At 45.4% G+C, this 10,597-nt stretch overlaps 1 protein-coding gene across 1 annotated transcript; it reads left to right on the top strand.

The window, feature by feature from the left end:
• The first annotated feature begins 2,211 nt into the window (after window positions 1-2,211).
• Window positions 2,212-9,784, top strand: LOC139321099 (uncharacterized). The gene is made up of 5 exons (XM_070949715.1): window positions 2,212-2,281; window positions 3,850-4,218; window positions 4,506-4,638; window positions 8,130-8,177; window positions 9,712-9,784. Exons 1-5 carry the CDS (start codon window positions 2,212-2,214, stop codon window positions 9,782-9,784), a joined length of 693 nt encoding a protein of 230 aa, XP_070805816.1.
• The last annotated feature ends 813 nt before the right edge of the window (window positions 9,785-10,597 follow it).

Genomic DNA, 10,597 nt, shown 5'->3' with positions numbered 1-10,597 from the left:
ACAGGAGACAGTCTAAGGTTAAAGTTTTGGGGATTTGATGGGATGGGACTAGATCCTCAAGATCCTCAAGATCTACTCCCATCAAGCAGCTATCAGTGAAATGAAGAATGAAGGACGGTTTCAGGAACTGGGCATATCTATTCTAATGAAAAGAAGGATTAGGGGAGACATGATAGTAGTGTTCCAAATATTTCAGGGGCTCCTACAAAAATGAAGGGGTCAAGCTATTTTCCAAAGCCCCTGAAGCAGTGGTGTGTTGCCCCTGGTTCGGACCGGTTCTATCGAACCGGTAGTAAAACCGACGGGACGCTCCGCCCACTGACCCCGACGTCATCAGGAAGCTGCGGCCCCGTTACGAACCGGTAATAAAGGTAAGTAGAACCCACCCTTGCCCTGAAGGCAGGACAAGAAACAATGGATGGAAACTAAGCAAGGAGAGAAGCAATTTGGAATTAAGGAGAAACTTCCTAACAGTGAGGACAATTAATCAGTGGAACAACTTGCCTCCAGAGGTTGTGCGTGCTCCAACATTGGAGGTTTTTAAGAAAAGACTGGACAGCCAACTGTCTGAAGTGGTATAGGGTCTCTTGCTTAAGCATGGGGTTGGACTAGAAGACCTCCAAGGTCCCTTCCAATTCTATTATTCTATATTCTGTGTTCTGAATGATTAGCAAATAGGTCTTGCCTATTCTTCTGCAAATTCGACGTACGACCACAACTGAGCCCAAAATTTCTCTTGTTGAGCAATGCAGTTGTTACAACCTTTTTTTTTGCCACAGCTGCTGTTGTTACTGCACAATCACTGCAGTATTTTAAGTGAGTGTCAGCACTTCAACCTGCATTTACTCTAGTGCTGACATAAGAAGGAGAAGAGGGGGCAGCTGGCAAGAGGACGCTTGACATTTCACCTACTTATTTTCCTTGAAGATAATATCCCCTAGGAGATGAGATGGGAGGGGGGACATTCCTGGGAGCTTAAGTAGTAGATATGGGGAGAGTGATTTGGAAGAAGGCCAATGAGACGCAGAGAATTGGAGAACGGAAAGGGAAGGTCTGGGGTCAGGAAGTCAGAGTTGGCTACGCCACGATCGGGGACAGATTGTCGTGCTTAATAAAATGAAAGATTTCTTCAAAGACTATCTGTCTGGAAATGCAATTTATTTTATTTGAGACAACATCGAAACCTGACAGAGAGTTTGGAGGGTCATGAAGCAAATCTGGCTTCCCCCCCATTGACTTTGCTTATCCAAGGCTGGCTGTGAAGGTCACAAATGACCCTCCTGGATATATTCCCCAAGATCGGGGGGGGGAGCAGTAAATTGGGGTCCCAAAGTTCTTTTTCAAAAGGCAACTAGACTTTCTTTGTTTTTTCCTTGAAGACATTTCGCTTCTCATCCAAGAAGCTTCCTCAGTTCGGACTGAATGGTGGAAAGTAGAAGGATGTACATTCCTTGCAGTCCTCTGGTCGTTAGCGCTCTTCCTGAGAGTGCGGGGTCAAAGAGTCCATCTACATTCAGACTGAACAGCCCTCTCTCAAAGGGAAGGGGAAGAATAGACACCACCCATCTCCTGTTTACAATACGGTCCTTTCACCAGTTCCAAGAAGGTGCCACACCCATTTGCACTACTCAGGTGACCCTGAGGACACAGAGAGAAACCTCCATGTGGCCTCAATGACTCTCAGGAAGAGCACTAACGACCAGATGACTGCAAAGAATATGAATCCTTCCATCCTTCCACCATTTGGTCAGAACTGAAGAAGCTTCTTGGATGAGAAGCGAAACGTCCTCAAGGCAAAATCAAGAAGGTTCATTGGCCTCGTGAAAAAGCACCCCTGGGACCCCAATTTACTCCTTCCCCATTTCCATCAGGGGGCACATATCCAGGACGTCCCTAGTACCCTCCAGCATCTCTCCTTCCCGAATAGAGAATCTGTCCAGGCCAGAAGGAACAAGAGTCACTTATTCCTCTCAATGGGTCTCTTGCCTGCTTTGTGACGTCGTCCTCTGCCTTGAGAGCTCATAAAGGAATGGTGGGAGGGGCTGGCAGTGAGGTAGGCTGGGGAGGGAAGCAGGAGTTCAGGACTGTCCCTGTATAGTCACTGACAGCGTGGACAAAAGGCAAGGGGGGAAACTGAGGCACCTGGCTGGGCACTTTGAGGATCTCCCAGCATGTCACAAGCCCTTTTGTCCTAGATTTGCTAAGAACATCATGGCGACGCTGCCCAAGCATAAGCAACCATCAGAACGGAGAACATCCCGGCTGATCTGGCTTCTCACAGGTCTGATTGAGAGTCTGGTGGGGAGCAAGGTCTGGGATAGCAACTGTTATGGGTCAGGAGATCGAGAAGGACTCTGGAGTGGCAGTTAGGAACTGTCTATGTCAGTGATGGCTAACCTTTTTGCCATCGCGTGCCAAAAGCTGGGGGAGTGTGGGGTGGTCACGCGCATGCATGCCCACATACATAATTCTATGCCCCCTGCCCCCCCCATGCATGTGTGCGCGACCCCCCCATGCTCCCCCATTAGGTCAATTTTTTGCCCTCCCCAGGCTCCAGAGGCTTTCTAGGAATCTGGGGAGGGCAAAAACAGCCTTCCCCATCTCCCCGGAGGCCCTCCGGAGGCCGGAAATAGCCCATTTGCTGACTTCCATTGGGCCCAGAAGGCCCAAAAATCAGCTGGCCAGCACGCACATGCTTGCTGGACCTGAGCTAGGGCAACGCTCATGTGCCCACCAATATGGCTCTGCGTGCCACCTGTGGCACGCGTGCCATAGGTTCGCCATCTTGGGTCTATGTTTTATTTCATTGGGGGTGTTCCTTGGAACCTTGACATGGAGAAGGTCTAGGTTGCCCTGACCCAAAGGAGCAGTCAGATGCTTGGAATTAGTCAATAAGCGCCTTATATTTTAAGACGATGACAGTTGGAGTAATCTGAGTAGAATGCAAAGTATTCTTTGATGCCCATCGTGGGAAAAAAAATATAAGACAGGGTCTTATTTTTGGGGAAACACGGGTAGTTGATATGGCCCCATAGGCTAATCAATCAATATACATCAGTGGTGGGTTCCTCCCGGTTCCTCCCGGTTCCTTCCGGTTCCGCCGAGCCGGTAGTGGTGACGATATGACATCACCAAACTGGTTCTGCCCCCCCTGCCCCCCCCACGTTATTCTTACCTTTTATTTGGCCCCACCTCCAATCTATTGCTGCCTCCTGAGTCCCAGCTGATGGCTAGAGGCTGTTTAAATTCTTGCCGTGGGGCTTCAAAGGGCCGCCCTACAGCTGATCAGTGTTAAAAGAAAATGAGTAGACTGGTGCCTGCAAAAATAAATGAGTAGACTGGTGCCTGCAAAAATACATGAGTAGATCAGTGCCTGCAAAAATACATGAGTAGATCAGTGCCTGCAAAAATACATGAGTAGATCAGTACAGCTCTGTAAGCAGTTAAAAGCCTGGTAGACCAGTATCTCTGCTAAATCCTAAATAATTGTCACATGACCATCAAGCCACACCCACAAAATAAGCCACGCCCACAGAACTGGTAGTAAAAAAATTTAGAACCCACCCCTGATATACATATATATATATATATATATATATATATATATATATATATATATATATATATATATATATATATGTTTTCTCAGGTTTTCGCGGGTGTTTGTATGTAGGTCTTTAGTTATTCGGGTCTTCTCCCACATAAAATTGGAAGTGTCTTGATGACGTTTCGACAAAGTCTCATTCGTCATCTTCAGGCTGGTGTTCTCGGCTTCGTGCTCCTGGAATATATATATATGTGTGTGTGTGTGTGTAAAGAAATGACCGTTGAATGCCTTTTCTTTCACAGCTCATCTTGTGAGTTCCTACTTTATGTTCATAGAGGCTCAGAAGATGCCCGATTTTACAATTGTCCTGACACCACGCTTTCCTACAGAAGGGCAGAATGTCGAGATGGTTCCTCAAAAGCCCACGAACGAGACCCAGTCCTGCTTGTGGTACCGAGGAGAAAACATAACTTACGTTCAAATTTTGCTGTATTATCCCATGAACAACACCTTCGAACCCCAACGGGGCTATCATTCTGGCCACGTGCCGTTGAAAGACTGTGTCCTTACTATCAGAAATGTTTCGTATTTAGACATGGGCCTCTACGGGATAATCATGAAATCCCCTACAAAATCGCTAACGGGGGAAGCATTCTTATCGGTCACAAGAGGTAAATTCACATTTATACTGGCGGGTTTTTTTGTTTTAAACTTGTTTTCAGTCTGGCTCAGCTGCTCCTGGAATTATTGGACTTGTTAAAGGGCGAATAATTAAGCCTGCATCCAAGAAACACAACAGCTTGGCTGCCTCAGGAATTCTGGGAGTTGAAGTCCGCAGGTTGTAAAAGAGCCAACATTGCCCACCCGTGCCCTAGATCCAGGATGTCCAACTGGATTTCTTCAAACTGGATACCCGTATTTACAATGGTTTCAGTTGTCTTTGTCTTGTGTCTTTCAGAAGACGTGCCAACAAAGAAGAAGAAGAAAGCGCTGGGCGCAGGAATTATTGCTGGTATTTCTGCTGGGTGCCTCGTTGGGCTCTTGATGGTCATAGGGCTAGTGGCGTATCAAACTAGAGGAACCACTTTTAGGTAATGTACACTCCTCCTTACGTTAAGCAGATCCGGTTTTAAACTTTCGGAAAACGCAAAGAAAGGGAGGAAAAATCTGAACGCTGAACGACTAACGCAAGGGTGACAAACTCAATTCCATTGAAGGCCGCATCAGGGCTGTGGTTGACCTTGAGGGAGAGGCCTGGGAGGCGTGGCCGACTGGATGTGGGTGGATGTGGCTGTTAAGGAATATGCACAGAGTAACCCTTGAGTAGCAAGGGTGTGCACATGAGAAAACGGCTGAGAGCGAGTATGAATAAGCACTGTCAATACAGACACACTGGGTTGTGATATTCTTTTACTTTTAAGAAAAAGCAAAGCAAAGTCCAATAAACAATCCAGGTCATACACATATAAAGATAGTTAAAATGTCAATCCAGAGATATTCCAAGAACAAAGTCTTCTTACCAGTTGTTGTAGTCATATGCAATAAAACAGTTCTTTTTAGAGTTGCAAACAAGAACAAGTACAGCAGTAAAACAATCAGTAAAACAGTAGAAAACAACAAGTAGCAGTGATCAAGCAGTGATCATGCAGAGAGAACAGGCAGAGAGGTAACAATAATAATGTAATAAGAACAATAAGCCATGATTCAAGCTTCCTCTTAAGTACATTGGCCACAGAGCTAGCCAATCAGAATACAGTATGATGCAATACAGCATTACAGTCTTAAAGTTATACATTTTGACTACAAACATACATTGATGGTTTATATATATTGCCAACCCAACCAATTAGGCAATAGCCATTTCCTAACAGTGGCCAACTTGATGCCTCTCTCCAAAATGCTGGCCCGATGTTTCCTCTTCGCACTGGGAGACCGGGTCAAAACGACAAAGGCTGGCCCCTTACATTTTCCAGGCTGGCCCTGCGTGGATCTGACCACATCGCAGGCCACATCCGACCACATCAGCTCTTGTATTTGACACTGCTGGACCAGGGGTGAAATGCTCCCGATTCGGACCGGATCCCCTGATCCGGTAGCGATGGCGGTGGGTGGTTTGGAGAACCGGTAGCAAAAATCCCTGCCCCCCCCATGCCCAGCTGATCCGCGCCATCATCAGAGGCTTTTTTAAAATTATTTTTAAAAGCATGTTTTCTACAACCTCTTCGGCTGGAAAAATGCTTTTAAAAGTTTTTTTTAAAAAAAGCCTCTGACGATCAGGCAACTCAGCTGGGATCGTCAGAGGCTTTTAAAAGCATTATTTTTACAACCTCTTCGGACGAAGAGGTTGTAGAAAAAAATGTTTTTAAAAGAAAAAAAGCCTCTGACGATCAGGCAACTCAGCTGGGATCGTCAGAGGCTTTTAAAAGCATTATTTTTACAACCTCTTTGGACGAAGAGGTTGTAGAAAAAAATGTTTTTAAAAGAAAAAAAGCCTCTGACGATCAGGCAACTCAGCTGGGATCGTCAGAGGCTTTTAAAAGCATTATTTTTACAACCTCTTCGGACGAAGAGGTTGTAGAAAAAAATGTTTTTAAAAGAAAAAAAAGCCTCTGACGATCAGGCAACTCAGCTGGGATCGTCAGAGGCTTTTAAAAGCATTATTTTTACAACCTCTTCGGACGAAGAGGTTGTAGAAAAAATGGTTTTAAAAAGTTTTTTAAAAAGTTGGCCACGCCCACTCAGTCACATTATCCCTCCCCCCACCAAGCCACAACCACAGAACCGGTAGTAACAAATTTTACATTTTCACCACTGCCCTGGATCAGTGGTGGGATTCAGCCAGTTCGCACACTTTGGGAGAACCGGTTGTTAACTTTCTGAGCAAACGGGTTGTTGGAAGAAATCATTAGGGCAATAATTTAACAGAGTTGTTAAATTATTTCAATCCCACCACTGCCCTGGACTAAGGGATATGCAGTACAGAAATAAAGAGACTCTGGCTAGAACAGTTATGGTGAACCTCGGGCATGCGTGTCCAAGGTGACACGGCATGGCGTTTTGGGTGTCGATGGACGAACAAGCAGGTGAAGAGTTCAATCAGCTGCTTTGTGAACAAAGATTAATATACAAGTTATTCCTCGATTTACGACCACAATTTGAACCCAAAATTTATGTTGCTCAGTGAGACATTTGTCGAGGGAGTTGTGCCCCAATTCTTTCTTGACACGGTTGTTAAGCAAATTGTTGCAGTGTTTAAAGAGATCGTAGCATGGTTAAAGGCTTCCCCATTGACTTGTCAGAAAGTCGCAAAAGTCGGATCCCATGACCCCCCCCAGGACACGGAAAACCGTCATAAATAAGAGTCCATTGCCAAGCCTCTGAATTGCAAGTTTCAAACTTCACGACTTTAAGAGTGTGAATTTCAACTCCCAAGCTGGTTGGGGATATTCTGGGAGTTGAAGTCCACACATTTTAAAACTGCCAAACTTGGGGAGAAAAGGAACATATCTAGATGATATTCAGAGCAGGCACATCAGACAAAATGAAACAGGAAGCCTCTGTTAAGAGCAAAAGAATTTCAGTAGGAATACCAATACAAGACTTCAGTTCCCAGAATTCTGCAGCTGGTTGCCATAATTCTGGGACATTACAAATCTGCAATTGAATAGGGATGGTGATTTCTTCTATCGTCTGTCTTCTACCAGTTTTCTCTGCATTTGAAGAAAGAGACTTTAGAAGTCACATCAAAAGAGAGAGAATTTTGCACATAATCAGTGTCCCCGGACTTTTTAGCAACAAGGAAGCTAAGGGCCGTAGGTAGACATCCTATTTTTCATTATTGAGTTGCCCTTGGGATATTTTTGAATGATTTCCTTTGGAGGAATCTGAAGAAATTGATCAACTATTTGGCCTGAGAAATTCAAATATCAAGCGGCAAGGAAATCAGGAGATCCGGGCAGTTCAAATGGTTATAAAGAATTATTGCAAGCTTAAATTCTCTACAAAAATCTGAACTACTAACGGTTAAAGCAAATTGGCAATCAAATTGGAATTCAAGGATGGCTGGATTTAGATTTCTTATGAGCAGTGGTGGTGGAATTTAATTTTTTTTTTACTACCAGTTCTGTGGGCGTGGCTTGGTGGGCGTAGCAGGGGAAGGATATTGCAAAATCTCCATTTCCGCCCTACTCCCGGGGGAAGGATAGTGCAAAATCTCCATTCTCACCCCATTCTGGGGCCAGCCAGAGGTGGTATTTGCCGGTTCTCTGAACTACTCAACATTTCCGCTACCGGTTCTCCAGAACCTATTGAATTTCACTTCTGCTTGTGGGAGCAAAAGGATTTGAGACTGATGGCATCTTTGACCCCTCCCTCAGTCTCAGTCTGCTCATTTCCTACCTCAAAAGGCATTTCGTGGAATCAACACCATCTCTCTCTCTCTCTCTCTCTCTCTCTCTCTCTCTCTCTCTCTCTCTCTCTCTCTCTCTCTCTTCTCTCTCTCTCTCTCTCTCCCTCCCTCCCTCCCTCCCTCCCTCTCTCTCTTTCTCTCTCTCTCTCTCTCCCCTATTCCTTCTCTCCTTAGGAGTGCAACAACCACACAACAAGCAACCAGCTCACCAACCCAGGATACGTAAGTATTAATGGCTAAATCTGACCCAAGGTTCTGCCTCGGTTTACCTTTCCCAATAAGCAACCGAGTCGGAAGATCATTTAAAGAAATTTATTAGAGTACTCTGATAAAATGGGAACCCCCTATAAAAAGGGAAAACCCCGAGACCCATCTTTCATTCCTCTGTAGGGTTAAGACATCAAAGAAAAATGCAAAAGGAAAAGTGATTGGCCAGAACCCTTTGCATAGGAAATCAGTTACGTGTAGTCGAACATGTTACGTATTTGCATCCCAAAATATCACACATGTTTATTGAAATGAGATCTGACATCAGAAGGGGCGTAAAATTTAAGGGGGGAAAAAAAGGTTGTTTGGAGTTCACAAAGAAATAGAATAACAGAGTTGGGAGGGACCTTGTAGGTCATCTAGTCCAACCTCGAAACGCAAGCAGGAGACCCTACACCGTTTCTGACAGAGGGCAGTCCAGTCTCTTCTTGAAAGCCTCCAGTGATGAAGCTTCCACAACTTCTGAAGGCAACTTCTGTTCCATCAGTGGATTGTTCTCTGTCAGAAAATTATTTCCAGGTTGAATCTCTTTAAACCAGACCCCAATTAGCACTAACAAATGTTCTCATATCAGGAGATATTTGCCACCCATCCTTTCAGTGCATGGGGTGGGTTCTACTTACCTTTACTACCGGTTCGCAACGGTAGTAAATGTTAGTAATTAGTAATTACTAACAATTGCACTGATTCACTTAACCCCACGGGGCAAGACAAGTCTTAGAATGGGGCAAAAGTTACTAAACACATTTCTCACTTAGCAACATATATTCTGGGCTCGATTGTGGTCGTTTAAGTTGAGGTCTACCTGTACTCTTAACAACTCAACTGTACTTCAGACGGTTGTGGCCTGTTGGCCGCCGGCCCCTTCAGCAGCCGAATCAGATGGCATCGTAGTCAGGATCAGCATCAGGGCAACCTGGGAGCTCTGAGGGGGTAGAGGGAATGGAGCTGTCAGAGAGAGAGACAGAGGCGGAGCCTAGGCCGTCCGTCAGTCCTCAGATGGAGAGTCAACAGCCCCCAGGTCTGGAGGTGGCTGATGAGAAGGAGGAGGAACAGATGGGTCCAGTGCCTGACGCGCGGATGCACAGAAGGCAGAGGAGAGGAGAGCAGTGGAAATCTTTGGGCTGGTCCTCGGGATGGAAGAGCCACTGCTGCTAGCGAAGCCCCATCCTAGCTCTGGGGATAAAAGGCAGGGGGTGGAGTTGAATAGATGTGGCAGACAACTATTTATCTCCCTGCCAGCCGGACTTGTTAGCCGGTGGTGAGAGAGAAACTTTTTGCCGGGGCTGCTGGGGCTCCTAATACAGGAATCTTTGGGTTCACTTCAGAAGGTTTATCATGTTTGGGGAGCTGGGTTAGAACACAGACTATCTCAAGGAGGCCTGGGAGAAAAACGAGAAATATTGGGAAAAGGGAAAGAAAGAACTCGCTGCTCATTTGAAGGAATTCCTGTTTCGTTTGTACCTCCACTAATCCCTTTTTCCCGTAGATCAGCGAATAAGGATGCAAACCAAACAACAGCAAGCAATCAGAATCCGGACGCAGAAGGAAATAAAATTTGATGGGTGAGTTCTTTGAAATATTATCTTTCTTAATACCTACATACATTGACTAAGAATGGAATACAGGTAGTCCTGGACTTACAACCATTCGTTTGGTGACCAGTCAAAGTTACAACCGCACTGAAAAAAGTGACTTAAGACTGTTTTTTGCAGAGTCAAAAAACAGCTGGCTGGGGAATTCTGGGAGCCGAAGTCCACCCCTCTTAAAATAGCCAGATTGAGAAACTCTCCCCACTCAATTGGTAGGAAAATTTGAAGTGAGGTTGCCCCCTAGCAGTGGTAAAATCCAAATTTGTTTTACTACCGGTTCTGTGGGTGTGGCTTGGTGGGCGTGGCAAGGGAAGGGTGGGCGTGGCTTGGTGGGCGTGGCAGGGGAAGGCTACTGCAAAATCTCCATTCCCACCCCACTCTGGTGCCAGCCAGAGGTGGTATTTGCTGGTTCTCCGAACTACTCGAAATTTCCGCTACCGGTTTTCCCGAACCTGTCAGAACCTGCTGGATTTCACCTCTGACCCCTAGTAGTTTTTTTTTTTTTTTTAATCACCTCTGGTTTTTGGTCTTAATCAAGATGTGTAATTGTTGTGTTCCGATTTTTGTTCTTCTTCTCAGGTAAAAACAAAACACCCCAAACGGTTCGAATTCAACCAGCACCGTGGAATTTGCAGCTTTCCATCCAAGAATTCCATCCATCTGGGAAACCGAGGCCATCTTAGCGCATGCTTTAAGCAACAGCATTTTACCCTTTAAAATCCCAGGGGCAGCAAAATAGCTTCCTGTGTCATGATGGAATAAAGTCCTGACTGTACGACAATT

The sequence above is a fragment of the Pituophis catenifer genome, unplaced genomic scaffold (assembly GCF_029215685.1).
Source record: "Pituophis catenifer annectens isolate HBS135680 unplaced genomic scaffold, rPitCat1.0.hap2 SCAF_9, whole genome shotgun sequence".
Classification (NCBI taxonomy): Eukaryota; Metazoa; Chordata; class Lepidosauria; order Squamata; family Colubridae; genus Pituophis; species Pituophis catenifer.
Note: the sequence above shows the minus strand (reverse complement) of the source record. Positions and strands in the feature narration are given on the sequence as shown.